A 23,413-nucleotide genomic window follows, 5' to 3' on the forward strand; every position below is an offset into this window, starting at 1 on the left:
CCAAATGGGGTCCCGACCCACAGGTTGAGAACCACTGCTCTAGAGGGACATAAAAGTTTGAGTTTCGTATGTTTTTATATTATTTTTTGCTTTAGTTTGACTTTGCCATGGGCAGGGCCCTAAGGCTAGTGTATCATTCTCCAATTAACTATACTAGTTCAACTTAAGCAGAATAGATCTCTTCTATCCAATCTTCTGAGATAGAAGACTTTTCAGTCAATAGTTCAGTGTATTAAATTACATCACTTTCAGTTTTATTTATACCAACTTCCAAGCAAAGAATATTTAAGAAAAGTTGTTTTTCTGCAAGACATTTCTCAAAATCTAGATTATAGGGATGGTATCAATTAGATATTTTTAAAGATTGTATCTGAGCATCATATTGGAACTTGAACTTGTGCTTTATAGCAATACATAGCTTAATTGTTATTATAATTTTAAGATACTCCCTGAGATTTCTCTATGAACTGAATAAATGCTGTCAAGTTCGGGTAGACTTTTGGCAACCACATAGATTTTTTTCCAGGACAATCTGTCTCCAAGTTGGTCCTTCAGGTCTTCCAACAGGGTACTAATTGTTGGTGTATCTTAAGTCATCCACCTTGTTGCTGGTCATCTTCTTTTTCTCTTTCCTTCTATTTTTCCCAGCACTACGGACTTTTCAAGAGAACTAGGTCTTTCTATAATGCACTCAAAATATGACAATTTGAGCCAGTATTGACTCCTGGCAACTCCTTGGACACGTTCCTGCAGTTTTCTTGGCAAGATTAATAGGGCTAAAAGGGAGAAGGGCCCAAGGTAATCCAGCTGGCCTTGTATGTGAAGGTGGGACTAGAACTCACAGTCTCCTAATTTCGAGCCTGATGCTTTAACCACTATACCATACTGGCTCAACAAAGAGCATACTGAGAAAAAATCTATGTTCAAGACTTTAATCTCATTGCTGTACTTCTGTTCTATTTTTAATTTGTATTCCAATTTTTCTTCTGCTATCTTGCTTAGTTAATCTTTATCATACACCATCATTCAGTAACTGAACAAAAGGTAACTTTCTTTTTACTAATGACTTTGTTTATCTTAAGTTCATAAATTTGTTACAAAATTTAACTGTGTCTAATATTGTCATTTCTATTACTGAGGTTTTCCACCAAGCTTTTAATAACTGCTTTTATTTTTGTTGCCATAACTTTAAATGAGATTATAGATAATGAATTTTCCTTCTTAGAAGCTGGGCTCCTTTCTTGTACATCAAATAAATTTTCTCCTTTGATAAATCATCTTCGTTTAAAGAACAGACTTAATTTACCAACAAGCATACTTCTTAAATATCTTTTATCTCCCACTGCTGTATTATCATCAAAATCTAGCCAATGTACTCCATCTATATATTTATAAAGATCCAAATTAATGTTATTCTTTCTTATTTGTACTTTTAATACAATTTGTAATTTTAATAAGGTACCAAGAACAATACAGAAAAATGTGAAGCGTATTGCCTTTTGGGCAATTTGTTTTTATAATTTATTATGCCTATAGCTTTATTTTCATATAGATCTCCAAGCGCCTAGATGAAAAATGACACTGTAGGTAATTATATATTTGCATTTGCATGCAATATACATTCTGCATTTACATCTGTATTCAAACTGATACAGGTGTGGGTCAACTCAAGATCAACATCAGAAGTAAATTAGGATTCAACAGGCTCCTGAATGCCATGTTGGATTTGAAAAATTGAAAGTTTGGCTCAATCATGAAGCTGACTGGATAGCTTGGGAAAAGAGTCCTTAACACTTGGATTTACCTGAAGGAATTATCATGTAATATTTTATTATCATAAAATATTCCTTTGAGGATCACTTGGAAAAAGAAGATAGCCCTCAAGAAATTCAAGAGTGTAATAGAAACTCCATGATTTCTTATGTGCAGATGTACATAGACACACTCCTGCTTTGTTACCCATCCCTTTACACAGAAACATCCACTCTAAGTTTGCATATACCTAACAACTGTTCTGATAACAGAGTGGCCAATACCTATTGCAAACTCAGTATTGGACAGGTGTAGGAGTACATTCGATAATTGAAAACCTTTCTGAATTTGAAATAGTGAGCATGACCTCTCTCATTTTGAACTTGAAGGTCAAAATGGGTGCATGGACCTATATCACAGCATACTGGTTGAAGTTACTGTTCTTTTTTCCCCCACAATGAGACTTCTTTTCTTATTAAGCATGGTTATGAATCAGTACAGACCAGGATAATTTCACAAAAACTCCAACATCTCACCTTTTCCAGGGAAGTATTCTTAACGATAGGTTACGAGTATGTACTTTGTGCATTTGAACAATGAATTAAAGATTCATTGGACAAGTCTGGACCAACAAGACCAGTCTACTTTACCCTAAAATGTTCTTCTGAGCAATCAAGCTAAGTGTAATAAACAGGCAAATGTTTGCCCATTCAAATATTTATAAATAAAATTTGAATCCATAGTATAAAACTTACAGGACATCCAATACTATATTTTTTTCTTAAAACCCAGTACAATGCCAGTTTTTCACAAGACTTCAACAGGTAGATTGTTAGACAAATTTGAGAGAAGTCACAAATAGTGATTATGTGCCATCAAAGTCATTTTTAACTCCTAGCAACCACAAAGTTAGATATTGGGAATAGCGCGGCATAATAATTCTCCAACTCAGCAGTTTATACCGTAACATAAAGACAAACCAAAAGTAGATTTTCCCTAGTTCTAAGAGAAGCCTAGTTCTATTTTAAAAGTGTACTGGAACTCACAGGTCTCTTAGGATGCGGAGAGCATTTAAAAAAAAAAAGATCTGCAGTGGAAGACTGAACTAGGATTTTGTAGCAATATTCTTTCTAGAATAATAACCATGGAGTTGCGTATGGCATTAAGATTCAGTGTGCTAGGATGACATTATGAAAAAGTAGTTGGCATGTTAAAGGTCTCTAAATTGAGCAAAGTTGAGTCTTACTTCTATGCAGCAATTGCTTTTTGTGATTTGAGAAGAAGCAGTATTTGCTATAGAAGAGGACTTATATATATTTTTTCATCCCAGAAGAAACTTTCTGGGAATCTCTGTTTAAATTCTGTGCCCAGTGGTGGGATTCAGCCGGTTCACACCACTTCGGCAGAACTGGTAGGTAATTTTTTGTTGTCCAGGCCCAGAATGGACTTCTGGAAGTGGCATCCACACAGATAACCAGTTGTTCACATATCTGAATCCCATCACTGTCTGTGCCCCCTATGTAAATGGTGAACTTTAAGGGGTGAAAAAAGGGGAGTGGTCTCCTTAAGATTCTGAACTCGGTTCTATCAGAACACTCAGTTTAAAAGGGGCAAAGAAAGGCAGAGATAAGAAAAACACATGGATAAGCATTATAGGTAAGGAAAGTCTGTAAAATCCAATATATTCTACCAATATGTTACAGCTATGTTTAGTAGTAGTCTTGGGAGCAATTTCATTTATAAGTTTCTTCTTTGCAAACATGTGATAGTTGCTCTGGAAGCAAAACCTGCTGTTAACAATTTCTATGTGATACTAATCCTAACTGTAATTAAGAATTCTCTAATTAGAAGAGAAAGAGAAGAGGATTTTAACCCTGGTAGATATGATCAAAGGTTCTCTTAATTCAACAATTCACAATCACAACCAGTTGCTGCCAGAAAAATCACAATTAGAGCAAATAAGTCAAGATTCAAGCAGCAGCAGCAAAATACCCAGCAGTGCCTATTTCAAAGAAATGTTGATGCCTTATATTGATCCTAAAATAACAGATCTCATTCAATTAAGGGCATATCATTCCTTGCCATACCAAAGAGCTAAAGATATTTCTCTTTTTTGGTTCCTTTGAATCAGTCCTGATTCTTGGGGACTCCCAGGACAAATCCCTGAAGTTGCCAACATTTTTCAGAAGTGGTTTGCCGTTGCCTGCTTCCTAGGGCTCAAAAAAGTGACTGGCCTAGCATCAGCCAGCTGTGCCTAAGATGGGACTAGAATGCCTGGTCTCCAGATTTCTAGTACAAAGCTGAAATACCAGATGCTGCACATCAGCCTCAAACGTCAGCATTTTCCTCTTTAAACCGTTCTCACTAATATTTAATTAAGGAGAAAGATCTTGGATAGTTTAAATGTTTGGTTAAAGGAATCAGACCACTGTTGACACAAGCAAGAATTTTGATTTTTGTACTTAGCAGGGAGTTAAATATAAATGCCTAAGTGGCCCCTTCCAACTTTGTGTTCTCTTAGTTGAACATTTCTTGCTATCATGATCAGCCTACTGCCTATAAACTATGTTATTATATCTTGTGCTGGTATATTCTCCTTTGAATACATCTTCATAGAACAAATTAAGCATTGCTAAAAAGATGAGAAACAGGACAAGGAAGCAATCATCTGGAGATAACCCCGGCAATTCTGGGAGTGCTGAGGAAAGAAGAAAATCATCAACTGATGCTGCATTATTATTGTCCTCCTATAAAAGCCTCAGAGCTGGACTGCAATGATAGTGATAATTTGTATAGCAAGAACCCACCATTTCCACAACTGACAAGTTGGCTTTTGCTCCATATATAATTATTTTCTTGCAGTTCACAATCTGCCTTCTTAAACATGATTTTGTGGTTATAATAAGTTAAACTGCCCTATCACTACTACTATTCATCTCTCTAAACATTTCTTTACATTTGAAAAGACTATCTTGGTCAATATTACATCTATTATTAATCCAAAATTGTATCTACAATGGCATAAAGGTAGAAGTATTATGGGGAAACTTTAAAAAGGACTTAAGGTTATGTCCTGGCAGAAACTATTTTACCGGTCTGTGCCTTTAGTATAAGTTTATTGGCACTGGGATTATCTTATCTATAAAGCAACAATACTGTATATAATCTGTCAGAGCATAAATTTGTACTAGAGAGCTATTTTGGGGTGGCTGGTCTTCAAGGAAGCAATGCAATTTTCAGTTGAAACTTCTATTTGCTATTTTATCTGCCAACAGCACAAAGAATGCTTTACATTAGCAATTATGTGCAGGTTTCCTGAACTAAACTTATTCCTGGCAAGTTTATGCACGTATGTTTTATGGATCTCTCTCATGCTTAAAATATATGAGAAATCCATAAAACATACGTGCATAAACAATAATAACCGAAGAGTTTCATAGCAAGAGCAGCATATACAACAATGCACGATTTATAGTTTCTTGCCTGCTAATTTTCTGCTGGGAAAGTAGAGAATTACATTCCTGCTTCTGGTTTAGCATCTTCCAGGGTGCAGTTTAATAAATTGCATGCAATTTATTCTAGCACAGCAAACAGAAAAATTCAAGCTATCTACACATGTGCGTACACACACACACCCATGGGAAAATTTACAAAATATAAATCATTAACAATTAAAATATGAATAGGATCTCAATAAGTCTATGTTGACAGGAAAAGTTTAACAAAAGTTTCACAGAACGTGGACGTTTGAAGATCTAGGATTTGAAGTCCAAGTTTCATTTGGACTCTTGGTCAAGATATTGCAACACCACGGGTTGCAAGTAGCTTCCAATAAAAACTTTTGAAAGGGTAGACTGCTATTGCCATTTCCATACTGATTTCTTTTCACCTACTGTTATTAGTATGAGTTAATGTACGCAGGTTTTAGGCAGGTTGTATTTCAGCAACAGTGCATCTAGATCATATGTTCTGTGATAAAGTACAGAATGAATTCTTCTGAGTACATCATAATGAATTTTTAACTACTGCAACTACCCTTTCCAACAGTTGATTGTCCAGTTCAGATATTCTCTCTCAAAGTATTTTTTTTAATTGACTGAACCATGCAAATGGTTACATGATTCCTTACATGATTTATTATACAAGAAAAATTCTGCAGTTAATTGTATAGAATTGCAAAGCTCTTTGCATAGGAGTTTGTTCCATTGTGATAATTTCCCTTTATTCCTTCTATGAGTGATGCTTTTTTATTTCTAGCACTTGAGCCAAATTCTCTTGTACTGTCAAATTTATCCTCCTCATTGCTTCATGGGCTTGGCCCTTTCTTCTACAGCAGTTCTATAATTAAATCAATCATTTCAATTTGACTGTTACAATATATTTTAAAGTCAAATTTAGACTTGGTTAACATATATTGTTTGATAACAAATGAACTCTGTGGGGTGGTTCTCTTTAATAAATTGTTTCACTTTTGGCAGAAATCTTTGTTACATGTTAACCAATAATACATAACACACAGAGATCCTTCAAAACCAGGATTAATCCATATCCAATAAAATATAATTAACTGGCTTGGGATATAATTGAAAGCTATAGTTTCATTGAAAGTGGAAGTAATTAATTGAAGCACAGTATATAGTTTAAGAATGGAAAAAGTCAAAAATCTATCGCTAGGGAGCAAGGTAGCAACTACTTTGCTATAACAGACAATATGAATAATGGGCTTCTTTAAATAGGTCAAGGCTAGGAGATCTGTAGCATTTCAAAAGTGTCTGCTGCAGTGCTATCCAGCATACAGTACTGAATGAAAAGGAATGTTCAGAGTTATAGTTCCTCAGTTTCTGGAAGCCTACAAGCTCTTACATACAGCTGCAAACCAGTTATGGAGATTATACTGGGCCCACTTAAGTGTATGGGTGTAGCAAAAAAAAAATATCCATAATGTCTTTTCATTTTTCATCACTGTTCTTGTTGTAAGAGAAATTCCCAAATTGTGCACAAAGAAAAATAAATTCAGTTCAACCATCCCCTCAACAGAAGACCTCTGAAGTGTGGACATCTCAAATGATTAGACTGTAATATAAGATTAACCATGGCAAATATTTGCTTTCTTCTAATCTAAAAATACATTCAAGTCTTATTTCTTATTCTTTCACAAGGTGTATTCTTCAGTTCAAGAGTGTGCTCTGTTAATAATTTATAGCTCAAATAATAATTGCTTCTCTATTAATTTAAGTTAGCTGCTTTAAGTTTTCTACTTTATAATAAGCAGCTGACATATATAGCCAAAATTCATTAAAAAACAAGGAAGGTTATCTCTACCTGCTGTGCAATTAAATACAAAGATGGCTATTCTAATTGACATGCCATTTTCCAGACAGGCTTTTCCCCAGCACCTTTAAAATAATTAATTGTTAATCGGGACATTTTCTTACTTGTGAGAGATGATTGTGGGAGGCAGCTGTTTGTGATCACCAGCCAGGATACACTTCCTAACTTTCAGCAGTGGGATCCAACAGCTTGCTTCAAGAGCTTGAGAACATTCATCAATCACCACAAGATCAAAGTGGTTCTCAGGAAGAAGCTTCAATGGACCATCAGAAGAAGCACCTAATTAAAAACAAGATTAAAAACTACACTGAAGCCTTTCAGCATTGCACAAATGGAAAAGGACTAGTTGTCTTAAAAGATTGTGTCTTCTGATCCCTTGGGGCTTTCTGAGTGTGGCTGCTTGCTTGTAGATGTTTCATTACCTGACTAGGTAACTTTATCTAGACAGGTAATGAAACATTTGTAAACAATCAGCAAAGCTGGGAGAGTAGCAAGGACTCCACAATTCAACCCTGAGATAGATAGATAAAATAGATTGATAGATAGATAAATAGATAGATAAATAGATAGATAGATATATTCCTCCTGTATTGGATTGTGTGGTTATTGCCACTTTTCTGGCTGTATGATCTTCAGTTACATGCTGCCACAAATGAAGTTTCCAATGATGTCGTCAATTTTCCTTTCCATCAAAACATTCTTCTACTGAACAATAATAGACATAACTAAATTAGAGTGGATGAAATCAACAGGTTTTAGCAAGCTAAGCAGGATTGGGTCTAGTTAACAGCTGGATAAAAGACCACCAGCAAATCCCAGAGCTGCAGACTTAGACTAGGAAGTCATAAAAATCCCAGAAGATAGCTGTGACAAACCTCTTTTATACTCAGAAAACAACATACACATGGTCATGCCTAACCAGCAGTTGTACCCTCCTTGTAAATTCTACCTTTTTATTCACAACTGTTTATTTGCTATAAGAAATCCATCTGTCAGAAAAAGGGGCAGAAGAAACAGCTAGCAGATTTGTGTGTGGAATGAAAAGAAACTGATTTTCAAGCCTATAATGAAAGAGCTGCTGAGTTTATATCTATGGAAGGACTTTGGGCTACAGTGTGCCCGTAACCTCTACCCTTTTGTTTAGCTTGGCAGAACATTCTCTGGACCCAACAGCAGGTCCATCTACCTGAATCTTCCATTTCCACAATAGGAAAATAGATACCAATGGGAAGCCCACAAGGAGGACTTGAATGCAATAGCATCCTCCCGTTCTTTTCCCCACCAACTAATCTCCAGAAATACACTACTTTTGTATAGTTTTCTTAGCAATGGTATGGAAGGAATCTGCCCATTTAAACAACAAGGATGCTATTAATAAGTCGCCTAACAATAAAATTACCATACATCATAGGGCCACATGGCCATGTAATAGCCAAAACATAATTTACAAGCAGAGAAAATGAAGTACTGAATTATTGGAAATAACATCTTTATTCTTAGACTTTTGCTTCCTCCTAGAGTGGCAATCACAATACAGCCTCAGAAAGGGATGCTCAAAATGATTTCAACTTATGTAGCACATAGAAAATTACAAAAATGAAGACTTTGAATAAAATAAAAATTATAGTTCTCAAAACAGTAGATTATTTCCAAATGAATGAGCCAGTGGCAATCTAGTGGAAAAATGGCAGGAGTAAGGTAACAATGTCAAGGTAGATCTGGGACTGATCAAGCCTTGGTTACAGAGGTGCCCTCTCTTGTTTCTTCTCTTAGCCTTACTAGCTAAGCAGGATGTGTGAAGGATGTGTGAATGAGTGCAGCTTTTAATTCAGAAGGTAAACAGTAAAAGTTGCAAGTCTGCATTTGTGTCTATGTGTCCGAGTTTTTGGACGAAGGACAAGTAGTACTGGAGATGTCATAACATTCTCTTTATAGCCTTCTGGGGTTGTACACACACAACAGTTTAAAACATAAGAAAAATATTTAAAGAATAGTCAGTTGTACAGGTTAGCTGGACTTATGATTACCAATCACATACTATTTGATCTGTCTTTGAGTTGCATGTAGAATTACGCAAGTCCTGGTTTATTCCACTTTAACCATTCTGGGAAAATCCTAGTGTATTGAGCTCAGTTAATTAAAAGCCAGTGCCGTTCCTTGGATAAAAGCAATTAAGTTTACCTGCTGAGCATAGCAATAAAGTGACAAGATTGGGTTGCACCAAATAACCTTGCAGAAGAGAGAAGGCAACAATGATTTCTACCTTCAGTTATAAAAACTGGGTAATTGCTCCAAGGGGAACATGCTTCTGAAAAAAAAGGGGGGGGGGTGGAGAAAGAATCTACTGCAGAGAAATTGATGTTTCAACACTGTAAATCTTCATTCTTGACCGATGTCTATGCCACTGATTTCAAACCAATTCATTCGCAGAAAATATATAACTATATGTAGCCTGAACACATACGCAGTTTATGCTTATAAAGGGAATAAAAAGCTGATTGTATATTTATGTATACACATCCATGCATAAATACACACACACACACATACAAGCATCCATACATAAGCAAATAGAAAAGTGCCGAGTCATCTATTCCCAATTGCCTTTTAACAAATAAAACAATTTTGCATTTTGCCTCTAAAACCACAATGTTTGACATTTTGCTTCTGACAACCAGTGCAAACCAGGTTTCCAGTGGTGGGATTCAGCCATTTTGCACCACTTTGGCAGAACTGGTAGCTAATTTTTTTTTTGCCCAGGCCCAGAATGGACTTCCGGAAGCGGCATCCACACAGAACTGGTTGTTCACATATTTGAATCCCACCCCCGCAGGTTTCTATGAAAAAAACTAAAGTGGAAAAGGATTCCTTTGCTCGTCATAATAGCCCCACATTTTTGGAAAACATACTATTATTTAAAAACCTGGATGGCGGATCTAGTTATTAGACTAAGCACCTCAAAACAATCTAGATCAAGACAACTATCAAAAAGTTAGAATCAAAATAGAGCTGGAAGGGACCTTGGAAGTCTTCTAGTCCAGCCACCTGCTCAAGCAGGAGTCCTATATCATTTCAGACAAGTGGCTGTCCAGTCTCTTCTTAAAAATCTCAAGTGATGAAGTACCCACAACGTCTGAAGGCAAGCTGTCCCACTGGTTAATTATCCTCAGTTAGGGAGTTTCTCCTTAATTCCAGATTGCTTCTCTCCTCCTTGTGGCAGCCTGTCAAATACTGGAATACTGCTATCATGTCCCCCCTAGTCCTTTTCTCTAGACTGGCCATTCCCAAATCCTGCAACCATTCTTCATATGTTTTAGTCTCCGGGCCTTTAGTCATCTTAGTTGCTCTTCTCTACATTTTTTCCCAAAATCTCAACATCTTTTTTGTAATGTGGTGACCAAAACTAGATGCAGTATTCCAGATGTGGCCTTACGAAGGCTTTATAAAATGGTATTAATACTTCACGTGATCTTGATTCTATGCCTCTATTTATACAATCAAGGATTGTATTAGCTTTTTTGGCTGCTGCTGCACACTACTGACTCATTTTTAAGTGATCGTCCATTAGGACTCCAAGGTCCCTCTCACAGTTACTGTTTTTGAGCCAGGTTTTGCCTAATTTGTACTTGCAACTTTGGTTTTTCCTGCCCAGGTGTAAAACCTTGCTTTTCTCCACATTTAATATCATTTTGTTGGATAGGGCCCAGTGTTCAAGTCTATCAAGATCTTTTTGGATTCTGAGCTTGTCTTCTGGGGTGCTGGCTATTCCTGGCAGCTTAGTATCATCTGCAAATTTAATTAGATCCCCTTGTATTCCCTCATCTAAGTCATTTATGAAGATATTGAAGAGTACTGGGCCTAATACAGAACCTTGTGGTATCCCACTGTTTACTTCCCTCCATGTAGATGTAGTACCATTAAGGACTACTCATTGAGTACGGTTTGTCAGCCAGTTACAAATCCATCTGGTGGTGATGCTGTCTATGCCACATTTTTCTAGCTTACCAAGAAGTAGGTTGTGGTCTACTTTGTCAAATGCCTTGCTGAAGTCTAAATATCCACAGCATTTCACTGGTCTACTAATTTAGTCACTTTGTCAAAGAATAAAATAAGATTGGTTTGGCATGATCTGTTTCTAACAAACCCATGCTGGCTACTACAGTAGTTATAACTTTGTTTCTAGATATTCACAGATCTGTTTTTTGATTATTTTTTCCAGTATCTTCCCAGGTATTGATGTCAGGCTGATTGGTCTGTAGTTTCCTGGGTCTGTTTTTTTCCCCTTTTTTGAAAATGTGAACCACATCAGCTCTTTTCCAATCTTCTCGTAGTTCCCCAGTGCTCCAAGATTTTTTAAAGATATGATACAATTGTTCTGAGATAACATCTGCCAGCTCCTTCACAACTCTGGGATGTAATCCATCAGGTCCCCGTAATTTATATTCATCAAGGTCAGACAGGTGTTTTCTTAAAGTTAAAGTTTCAACAGAGGTTGGGAGAAAAGATTATTCGCAAGTCATTTGACTGAGTATTCACAGCAATTAAAATCCACACAAAATTTTGGACATGGTTGGAGACCTGCCACTTGTGGATAATTCCATTTCCAGGGCTGGCTGTAATGGTGTGGACAATACATGTAGACATTTACCACACTAATTGCAGAGATGGTGTCTGCCTCTAAAGAAGCGAACACCACTTTGTATGAAGTAGCCTGTCCCTCTGCAAATGAACATGGTCTTTTTTTAAGGACATCACTTAAAGTAGGATGAACAGAATAGGACTGAGCAACGTCATCCTCAGGCCTTGGAACCTTCCCAGGAGAAGTAAATTAAATCAACAAAGGAGTGAGTATGATTTTATGCCTTCTATTAGATTGTTGACTAAAGTATTTCTTTTAAATAACATCCAGAGCTTGCCCAGAATTCTCTGATATGAGAAATTTCAGAGCAGAAGGGGAATATAATTTTCAGTAAGAAATTGGAATTGATATTAGGTTCATAAATCAACTTTGTACGTTAGATATTTTAATGTATATTGTTTACACAAAATTATCTGCAAGGTTTCCTGAAAATTATCCTTATGGGATCAGAAGCAGTTCCCCAAACATAAATAATTGCAGTCTGGTTGAGAGTCCTCTCCAAGAGGCTGTGTATGCACTCGGAAACAAAAATAAATTCCCGCCTTTGCTGGTTCAAGGGCTTAATTATTCCTATAAATAATGCATAAATTCCTTTCCTTCATTAAACGGAACAAGAAAGCTGCAAGCAATGCTTTGTAAAATGTGAGCAGCAGAATTTGTCTCCTGTTCAAATTCTCATAGTATTGATTAGTTACCAAATCGTCCAGTCACAGAATAAAACTTGATGATCAAAAGAAAAAGGTAAATTGGGCAGCAAGACTGGAGACCCAATTTGGTCTAAGTCAGTGGTTCTCAACCTGTGGGTCGGGACCCCATTTGGGGTCGAACGACCATTTCACAGGGGTCGCCAAGCAAGGCTGTCCGCCATTTTTTCCCCCTTTTCTTTGGCCATGCCCCTGGCACCCGGTGATGTATAAGTGGTTGGGGGTCACCACAACATGGGGAACTGTATTATGGGGTCGTGGCATTAGAAAGGTTGAGAACCACTGATCTAAGTGGTTTAAGACTTTAGGCTAGAAAGCAGGAAACGGTGAACCAGCTGGGTGACTTTAGGTCAGTGTCTCTCTCTCTCTCTCTCTCTCTCTCTCTCTCTCTCTCTCTCTCTCTCTCTCTCTCTCTCTCTTTCTCTCCCCCCCCCCTCTCTCTCTCGCTCTCTCAGCCCAACCCACCTCACAGGGTTCTTGTGGAAAAAATAGGAGGAGGAAGATGTGTTGGGTATTTGAGCTACAGGCAAAAATAATAAAGAGGGATACAAATAAATGAATAATATAATGCACTATTTACTATTTATCTTTATAGATACTGGAGTAAAAAACAGTTCAAAGATATACTATGCAGTTTGGGAGATTCAGTTTAAGTAGATTAGAGTTAAAAATAGAACAGTTCTATCAGTAATAGGTAATCATTTGATTAAACCTTACAGGCAAAATCTAGAAAAATTCTCCTAACCTGTGTTCGTTGCAAGAATAACATGAGCTTTTTGCAAGGTTTCAGACATAGCCATTTCTTCTCGTTCCTTCAGTTCCTTTCTCAGTATCTTAATTTCATTTAAAAAATGTTTTCTCTCTCCTTTGTCTTGGGTCTTCCTGGTTTTCATCTGCATAAGAGAGACAGTGATCGCAGCACAGCTCATATTTAGTAGTCAAGGAAATTGTAAAACAGCAGAATTTCTCTGATAAAATGCCATTAGAACACCACAAATGCTTTTTGGGTGGATCTTCTCCAATCTGACCCTATCAACTGGCTGGGGACAATGCGAGTTGTAGTTTAGTATGAACATATGACCAGGGAAGCGGTTGATAATAGTATTCATTAAATTCTTGATATTTTTAAATGTATACCTGTTTTTCTGCTTATATAAATATTCAAAGCAGCTTACAGTAATAAAAAAACACTACTGTTTAATTAATTCTGCATAGTAAAACTCAAAATGAAAATCAGTATCGCTTAAAGCAATTAACAGTCAAAAGTCAAAACTGAAAGTGGGATTTGCCATTTTCCTAAATAATGGAAGAACAGGAGCTAAATATTGGAGCGGTGCTTTTCAATCACAGCAGCTTTAAAATGTGTAGCCTTTTCTAGGCAGCATGCTGGTGAATTGAAGTCCACATATTTTAAAGTTGCTGGAATTAAAAACATTCAGGTAGTACTCATTTAACAACCACAATTGAGACTGGAATCTTGGTTATTGAGCAAAGTGGACATTAAGGGAGAAACCCACCTGGGTCCTTCACTCAATAACAGTGATCCCAGCACTCCTGTCGCAGTCATTAAATCATCTTACAGATGAAGCAAATGGAGTTCCTCACAATACCTGTGAAGGGATTTTGGGCTCCGTGCTTGCTTGGATTTTGGCTGTCAAACTTCAAGCAGGCACATAGTTGGCCATTCTTCTTGAGATAGAGCAGTGGTTCTCAACCTTTTTAATGCTGCTAAGTCGAGGACTACTCCACTGGTGCGGCACCATTTGCAGAATGGGACTTTTGGCGGGCTCAGCAGGGCAGAGACAGCCTGGACAATTCCTATTGGCTTTTGAAAGCCAATAGAATTAGACTCTATTCAAGAGAGTCTATTCTATTGGCTTTCAAAAGCCAATAGAATAAAAGGGAGTAGCACAGCTAAGGAAAAGGGGGAAAAAATGGCGGACTGCGTTGTTTGGCGACCCCCGTGAAATGGTCGTTCGACCCCAAATGGGGTCCCGACCCACAGGTTGAGAACCACTGAGATAGAGGTATTTTGGGGTCCATGTGTGACTGAATTTCAGTTGCCAAGGTTCAAGCAGGCACGGATCACCAAGGAGCTCTTTCATCCAACCTCCAGAGATGAGAGGGAGTCAGCAGCAGTTTTCAATCTTTCCTGCTGGCTGCCCCATCGACTCTCTGGTGAAGCTGGTAGGGAAGATGGCAAGTGACAATCACGTGAGGGAGGGATCATATCACCTTGGCAGGGATGTGACATTCTGTGGTAGCTGGAAATGCTTTACTTTTTCGAGGCCTTTGTCATTTCGACCTATCGTTAAGCAACTGGTCATTAAGCAAGGACTACCTGCACTGCAATGGAATAAACATTCTATAGTCTGGAGCCCACAAAAGGCCCATTCCTGAAAACAGAACTGGCTTGCCTGTGGCAATGGGAACTCCTTCAAAAGAGGCTCTTTTGCCATGTGGGCACGTTCATAGTGGTATCGTCTCTCAAGTAATCAAAACCATGGTAGGAGAGGAGAGGAGAAAAGAGTAGAGGGGAGAAGGAAGTAGGAAGGTTGGAGGAGAAGAGGAGAAGTGGGGAGAAAGGGGAGGAGAGTGGTGAAGGAAAGAGAAGAGGAGAGGAAGAAGAGGGAAGTAGGGAAGAGAAGAAAGGGAGAAAAGTAGAGAAGAAGGAGTGTGGATACAGTGAAAGGGGAAATAGGCGAGCAACACCAAAAGTCATGTGTATGTATTTATTTCATTTTATTAAAAGTATCTTATATATGATTGTAAAAAGAATGTATGTTAACATCTGATAAATATCACGGTATATGTATGGGGGAGAGTTTGGAAAAATAAAAAATTATTTAAAAAAAACCCATGGTAATATAGAGGGATTCAAAGTTTCACGTCATCTTAAATTATGTCCAATAGGCAACTGGCAACCAATACAGATTTTTTTTTTTCCTACACGGTGATCCTATACTTTGCACCAGCTTCTTTTCTGAACATTTTAAAGATAAGGCAAATCAAAAAGGGTTGGAGGAAAAAAAAAATAAGGTTCTCAGAGGCAGGGTGAAAAATGAAAGGGATAGATTTTAGAATACAAAGGAGTTATTTAAAAAGAAGTTGCCAAAGTGCTAGTCATTTGCTCCAATTCTTTTTAGTTTCAAGTGATCTTCTGGTTTCTTACAAAAGAGCGCAAATGAAACTTGCTACACTATGAGGTATCATCATTACCAGGAGAACTAAGGGAGGACTGGAGATTACTGCCCTTGTACTTGTTCTCCAAAGAGAACTCTTTATAGTCTCTGTGTATAAATTATAAATCCCTTATAACCTCTGAATAATTACTTTTGGCCCAATCAAGAAAATGATTGAAAATGACTTCAAGGATCCTAGCAATGGTGAGTGTGATGCAAATGCAGCTGACTTAGCAAGAGCCAATCAATCCTTGACTTATACCTTTCATTCTTCATCCTTACAAGTTCTCTAGGGATGTAGCACAGCTATAATATATTGCATGTCTCTACAGAAGTTTGCAGCTGAGCTATTCTTGGTGAAGAGATTACTCTCAAAATTCCCCAAACCTCATCTTTTATTAAAATCAATTTTCTACCCCTGAAAAGGACAAAGCAAACAATAAAAATAACATTAAATTTACAAAAAATCTTAAGTTGAACAGTATTAAAAAGTGCCACTGAAAACAGTCACAGTGCTGAGCACAGCAGAATTTAAAAGATAGCAAATAAGCAAGCCACTTATTATTTTCTTCTTTCAACCCTCACATAAATGCCTCTTTTTTTCCGTGTGTTCTGCAGGTAGTCCTCAACTTATGGTTATACATTTAACAACCATCTGAAGTTACGACAGTACTAAAAAAAGTGATTAACTGTCCATCACACTTATGACAATCACACTGTTCCTCTAATCATATGATCAAAATTTGGGCTCTTAGCACCTAGCATGTATTTGTGATAGCTGCAGTGTCCTGGGGCCATGGGGTCGCCATTTATGACCTTCCCAGGGGGCTTCCAACAGCCAAAGTCAATGGGGAAAGCTGAATTTGCTTAACAAGATGATTTGTTCAACAATCACAGTGATTCACTTAACAACTATGGCATATAAAGATTGTAAAATCAGGTGCAACTCATTTAAATGTTAATGCTTAGCAACATAAATTCTGGTCCTGACTGAAGCCGTAAGTTGAGGACTATCTGTATCTTGAATATGCACAAAAATGAGTCATCAGAAACCTCAGTCAATCAAAAGTGTGTGTTGAATAGGCAAACCCCTGAAATACATGCTGGCCTCTACTTTCCTCCTCGTTCCATCATATAGTAAATACACATATCCCAGGCGCCTACACAAACAGGCAGAAGAAGCCATCAGGACTTCATATGCAAGCATGTACATCTGTGATGGATTATAGCCCTGCCTTTTCGTTAGAGTGTACAAAACCTCTAGCCTTTTGGAAACGTGGTCTCCAGAGATTGCTGAGTGTGTGTGTGTGTGTGTGTGTGTGTGTGTGTGTGTATGTGTGTAACTGGTAGTGATAACCTCCTAGCACAGAGATTAAAATGGAGTTATTGCTAATTTCTGCAAGGTGGTCAGGCACAACAGACAATAATTTGAATTGTAATATACTTCAAACAATGCCATATTTAAAATAAATGTAAAATAGAAAATTAAATAAAGAAGATGTGATATAGCCCTAAGATTCTGTTCACCAATAATTTTACAAGGCAAGCGGGGTGGAAAGAGAGGAAAATGTAGAGACATCTTACTTTCTGGCCTTTTTTCCTATCAGTTATCAGTTGTAATGTTATCAATGTAATTTAAAATTGCAGTCTCTGTTTGGAGAGTCTCAAAGAAATAGAGAAAGGGCCTTTCGTGAAGCAGACCTCTTATTTATTCTAAATTATTCTAAATGATTTATTCTAAACCCAGCTAAATGATTCAGCCTTGACCTGGCCTTAATCGTAGAAGCAAACTGAAAAGGCAGTATTGCCACAGATCACACAAAGTTCCAGTGTGCTGTTCCCTCCTTGGTTCTTAGGAATTCCATAAAGTTCAGAAAATACCTATAATGTCAATTCCTTCCTGCTCCTTCCAAGCCCTTGAAGCTGCTCCCTTCACAATCCTTAACATTTATTAAACAGTATCTGTTCATTCTTTCTTGTCTTTAAAAAAGTTAACTAGCAAGTTAAAATTATTAGACAGTAGACAACTCTCCCCTAACAGCCCATCTCCTCCTCTTTCTGAAGAATATTCTAATGAAGTCCACAGGGCATCCTCAGAAATGGGAAGAGTTTGAAAAGTGGCTTTCCCACCAGCCAATGTATTAAAATTAAGTTAAATAAACATTTAAAGTCACATGGGTGTGCTAAGAGCTGTTTGAGAGCACTGCATTGTCAATCCTGACTGTATTTTAATTCTGGACTGATTGACCAAGTATGGCTCCTTCTGTTATTTCCACATACAGGTAATAATAACAGGGAGGGAAAACAAAGCAAAATCGAAAGTACACAGGAAAGAAGGGCGGAGAAAAACTGAGTGAAGAATCTCAATTTGCTCTTAACAATGCTACAAAACTTGGGAAAAAGAAAATGGAAAGAAAAGACTGGATCCCTAAAGACTGACTGACTGACTGAATATTCTACAGAATATCCCATTATGTCAGAGTCAGTTACAAAGCTGCAGATATTTTTAGTTATAGCCATTCCACCCAACACTGCTTATATATCTGAGGAGTTTTGGTTCAATTTCAAGATAAGACACATATTCAATCACTTCTGCAATAGCACTGTACTTATTCCAAGAATACAATGTCACAAAGAACGCTACAGATTTATTCTATAGATTATTTTTGAAAACTGCTGTAAAAATGTAATACAAGACTTACAAAAGCTTGATCAATGTCCTTCCGGATGTCTGCTACAATCTGGGCATTATCTCCACGCAATAGGACAGCATCCAGCGAATGGTGCTGTATGGACTCTAGAAGACGAGCTGGGCGACCAAGACGCAGGATTCGCACCTTATGAACAGAGATCCTTTCCACCAAGTTATCAACTGCAATATTAGAGGGAGCACAACAGAGAACCTAGGAAGAAAAATATCTCTTTAAACAGTATTAATTCACTTCACTGAAATAGCTACAGTCCTACACAGATTCATATCTATAGTTTACAGAAACACTACAAGCATCAAGGGCAAAAGGAAAAGGAAGGAGGTTATTTTATAAGTGCCAGGAAAAGAGATTATTCTCAAGTCAAAGCTGGATCAGGATTTGACCTGGAGTTTGAAGGACTTTATTATATGTTAGACCTCTGAGCTAAAAAGAACCGTACAAATTCAAAGGATTAAACCAAGATCAAGGACAAAAGTTACTTTGAAGATACTAGTCCCAGCCAAATTTAAGTTCTAACCTGCCAAGGATCTTTCAGCTTTTTCTTTTTTTCCTTTGTGTGCCTGATGATACCCTTTAATTCCAAAGCTTTACTTCTACATCTCACTGAACCTCAGAAGATCCAGGAACATCTCTGAGCAGAAACAGTTGTGCTTCAGCCAAGAACATTAATATAGAGAGATTAGCAGGGAAAATGAAGATTTTTCTAGAAATACAGGTAACCTGGATGAATCTGTAATGCTTCCAAAGTTTTTCCTTTACTTCTAAGTGGAAATAAGAATATTATCCATCGCAAAGAACCCAAATTGTAAGATAAACATGGTGACTCTTAAAAATGTGTATTCGTGAAATAAAATTATGCATCTTTCTGCTGAGATTTTGACTACCTACATCTCCAAAAATGGAACATAGACCTCGTATGACCCCCCATATCCAATTTTTTATACTGCCAAATGGCCATTCTCTAGAATCTTCTAAGGTTTATATTATAACTAAAATTCCCATACTCATGACCTAATGTTTTTCTAAATGTATTCTGAGGACAAATGTATAGATTTTAAAATATCACTGTTACCAACCCAAAATTATTCGTTTCTGTGTTAAGGTTTTATTTTATACTATTATCCTACCTTCTACTATTTCTTTTCCTAGTAGTTTAGTATCATAGATATGGGAGAGGGGATTACTTTATTCAGGTTATTTACCCAGAGATCCAGTTTATTATAAACAATTAAAACTTTATTTAACAATAATATTTTATGAACAGAGAGCTTTGGGAATTGTAGTTAAACAAACACAAAACTCTTCCTCTGAGCATAATAATATTACCATACTGTAGTTTATTTTTCCACAAGGGCTACCAATTATTATTTGTTTATATTTATATTTAAAGTTCAATTCCTTTTCTTTTATTTTCTCTCTTTGAAAATTAATCGTTCCCTCTCCCCTCATCCCAAAACCTTTTGGACATTTTGTTAAAAATAGACCAGTTAACTTTTGACTTAAATTATATTAGACTATCAACCTATTGTTCTTTAACATACATCCCTTTTAAAATGAAGGATGGAATTATCAAGCATCCCCATATTTTTATACAGTAACAAATACATCATTCTTGCACATAGCATTCTTTCAAACATTCGCATACAATTCCACACAAACCTATGTGCAAGCTTTTCATCAGTTCCAACACTGTTTTCCCCCAAACATTAGAGCAATTAGTAATGGGCAATGCAATTAAGTATTGTCTACACCCAAATATGAGGCATCTTGCCAGCAGTTCATGGTCCCAAAGCCCTTTTCATTTCTCCCCCTCCCCTCACACCCACTCTGCAATTTTTACACATATGCATTTCTAATACGCTGAGAAAAGCATCTGTATGTATTGTGACACTTCCCAATTCACCTGCCATACTGGACTTAAAACACTGAGAAGGTGCTATAAGCATGAAAGAGGCTACAGGTCTATTAAGAACTGTAGGCAATACCCCTTACTCAGCCAGCTACTTCCCATCTCATGCTTTAACCAAAGCTGAAATGCGCCTCATTCTGAATGGCAAGGTTCGCCTTCCATTCTTGCCTCAGAATAGTACAATGGCCACAGGGACCTAGGTTTCCGGCCTAAATAGGCATCTCTTCAGAAAATGTTTTCACTCACTCACTTTCAAGCCTTGCTCCACAGCTTGGAGTATTATCTCCACCACAGTTGTTGTCTTGCCAGTTCCAGGTGGTCCATGGATGATAGCAAGTTCCTTCTGTGCCAATGAAAAGCAAACAGCTTCCTTCTGGGAGGCATCCAGGGATTCATTGTAGAACTTCAAAAGCCCTGGAAGCAGCAGGAGCATTTGTTCAGATTTCAGTCTCACCAAGAACATTTGTGAGAAAGCAAGTACAATACAAATAAGAAGAGGCTGTTTTTGGACACTGACCAGATTTCTCAGCAAAGGAAGCATCCTGATAATTACTAAGACCAATTCTAAGCCCCCACTGAGGCCTGGCATCTCTCAAGAAAGTTTCTGTTTTATTGCAAATATTTTCAGTCTTTGAAAGAATAACAGAAGATTAATGTGCTTTAACAGCCCATTGCCTTTCACGGTTCCACCATACAGAATACATTCTTACTAGGAAATTCCCTGAAAAAACACAGACACCTTTCTTTCCTAAAAGTACAATATGCTGAGCCAAAACCTTAATTATAGCTTTGTACACCAATGTGTAATTAGATGAGCAACAGAGCTTCATAGAACAACTGCTAACAATTCATTAGGCAGAGAAGTAAAAAGAGCAAGAAGCGCTACCTTGAAATGGCCAGCCGACAATACTGGCTGCTGGAAGGATGCAAGGAAAGTACTCTTTAGTCAGTTGGAAAATGTTCCACTGTGTGTGTGTGGGGGGGGGGTCCCAGCTAGAACAATGGAGCTGACAGGTATGGATATCATACCTTATTTCTTATTTTCCTCAAACCTCATGTTTTGAGTGCTCTGTGCAAACTTTAAAATAACTACATAAATATCTATACCTTTATTTCTTAATTCAGGTCCACCATTTTTTTCTTGATGATAGTTGCAGGGGAGGGAGTGAAACTGCTAATTAACATCATGTATAACATTTCACTTCTCCTTCTAGTATGCAACCCCAACTGGAATGGGAAAAGGGAACTTTCAGAAGACTTTCACTTTTTAAAAAATGTTATATGTCATTTTAGCTTTGGGTGGATCTCAGGAATTGATATTATGCTAGTGTTGATATTATTGCTGCTATTATCATTATTATACTATTATTATTATTGATCACCCCGTCCTCCTCCACATCCCACCAGCTTTTCAATTACAATTACAAAAGAAGCTTTTAGCTTATTTGATCCCAGTACTGCAGGAAGAAGCAGAAGAACATTTATTCACCAAAATCCAGAAGACATCAATTAAAATATAAACAGCAGTTTTATATATAGGGGAGCAGTTGGTAAGTAGGAGTTCTTGTCATCGTAAGTTTGGCAAATGCTATTGGAACGGGCATTTTTAATTTCAGACTGGCAAAAGACGCCAAGTGGACAATTTAATTCCTCTCTAGCTATTGGAGCTGGCACATCAAAAGGGGCAACAATGCCACTTTGCGGCATCAGGATGCCAAAAGGTTTTGCATTCTGAATGGCAAGAAAAGAATTCTCCCTCCAAATTTTCTGCTGCTAAGATGCCCTATTGGAATAGCTCTTCTGCAAGAAGTAGAGAGATGCTAGCATTACAGTTTTACCATAAAACTGTTTCTCAGGCAGATTTTATTAAACCAATGCAAATAGCAGATTTATTTAAAACACAAAAAGCAAATGACAGATGTTTGTAAAATCATAGTAACAGCAGGCTTTATAATGAATGGTAAAGAATATGTTAGAAAGTTATCATCCTATATTTCAACTTATTTTTATAGATTATCCAAGCCAAGGGTCCCCAATCCCGAGTCCATGGACCGGGACCGGTCTGTGGCCCATTGGGAACTGGGTTGCACAAGAGGCAGGCAAGCGTGCAAAACTATCCCTTCCCCATCACCACCACCGCTGCCAGTCTGTGGAGCTGGAAATGTTGGTGACTGCTGATCCGAGCAACATTTTGTTTTAACTTTTTTTTGCTGTTTTATAATGTTTTTTATGGTTAAAAACGTTAGATGCAAAATCAACATTTCTTTTAATACCTAAAAATAAGAATGTTTAAATAAGTCCTCTTTCCATATATAAAATCAACCTTTAAAAATTGTTGTGAACACTTGAACATTTCCCTTATTTTAACATGAGCTATAGGGACTTTTCTTGTAAGAAAGCATACTTTTAATGCATTTTCCATTTACCATGCTTATGTTCCACTTCTTGCTGATCAACAAGGCAATACTGCAGCCCTTAGCAAAACAGTACAAATGAAAGATTCCAACTCTTGTGGCAGCATGAAGGAGCTCTGGTTTGTTAGTCATGACTAAGCTACCCTTCAAAAGCCAAAAGTCCTATATGTCATGAATGCAAAAGAAGCTTTTGGCTCCACTTGCCATTTTATACTGCATTCTAAGTTATTCACAAGATCAGATTCATTTATCAGTTGACAAATGCAGAATGAGAGAAGGCATGTCAGGAAAGCCTATTTGCCAAGATGTATGAGTGCAAAACCAATCGCTAGAGAAAATTATAATGCATTTGGTATTTTTCTGCAGAACAGATTCAAGGACAGGACAGCGGATCTATGGTGCACATGAGAGATAGGAGCCAGTTTTGGTATAAAGACAGAAGCTTTTTTACCATGTTAAATTAACTGAAAGGTTAATTCATGGGGCAAATTCCGCATTCATTCACAGCAATGATTCTGCCCCAGTATTTAGACTTCTTATTTTTCACAATTCGCTAAAGGTATATAAGCAATTTATAAACTGCCACTTTTATGTTCTCTCAAGCAAAGACTGCAAGTGTTAGGGAAAACAGAAACAAAAATGCAGTATTTACTGTCAACCTCAAAGTACATCATGATTTATGGTAAATTAGTTTGGGCTTTTTCTGCGCACCTTCTGTTGGATTTTACTACTTGGATGCTACTAATATTTAAGAAAGTAGACTCGATTTCA

The 23,413-nt window shown here is 37.3% G+C and overlaps 1 protein-coding gene across 1 annotated transcript in view; it reads right to left on the reverse strand.

The window, feature by feature from the left end:
* The window catches only part of IGHMBP2 (immunoglobulin mu DNA binding protein 2), a 68,376-nt gene that overhangs the window by 31,570 nt on the left and 13,393 nt on the right, over positions 1–23,413 (reverse strand). The window contains exons 5-8 of the mRNA XM_039353256.1: positions 20,479–20,642; positions 18,311–18,511; positions 13,172–13,319; positions 7,188–7,362 (exon numbers count right to left, since the gene is read on the reverse strand). Of these exons, the coding sequence (XP_039209190.1) occupies positions 7,188–7,362; positions 13,172–13,319; positions 18,311–18,511; positions 20,479–20,642 (688 nt within the window). The remainder of the gene's footprint in view (positions 1–7,187; positions 7,363–13,171; positions 13,320–18,310; positions 18,512–20,478; positions 20,643–23,413) is intronic.

Source organism: Crotalus tigris, unplaced genomic scaffold (assembly GCF_016545835.1).
Source record: "Crotalus tigris isolate CLP2741 ecotype Arizona unplaced genomic scaffold, ASM1654583v1 scf7180000018504.2861643, whole genome shotgun sequence".
In the NCBI taxonomy this organism is placed as follows: domain Eukaryota; kingdom Metazoa; phylum Chordata; class Lepidosauria; order Squamata; family Viperidae; genus Crotalus; species Crotalus tigris.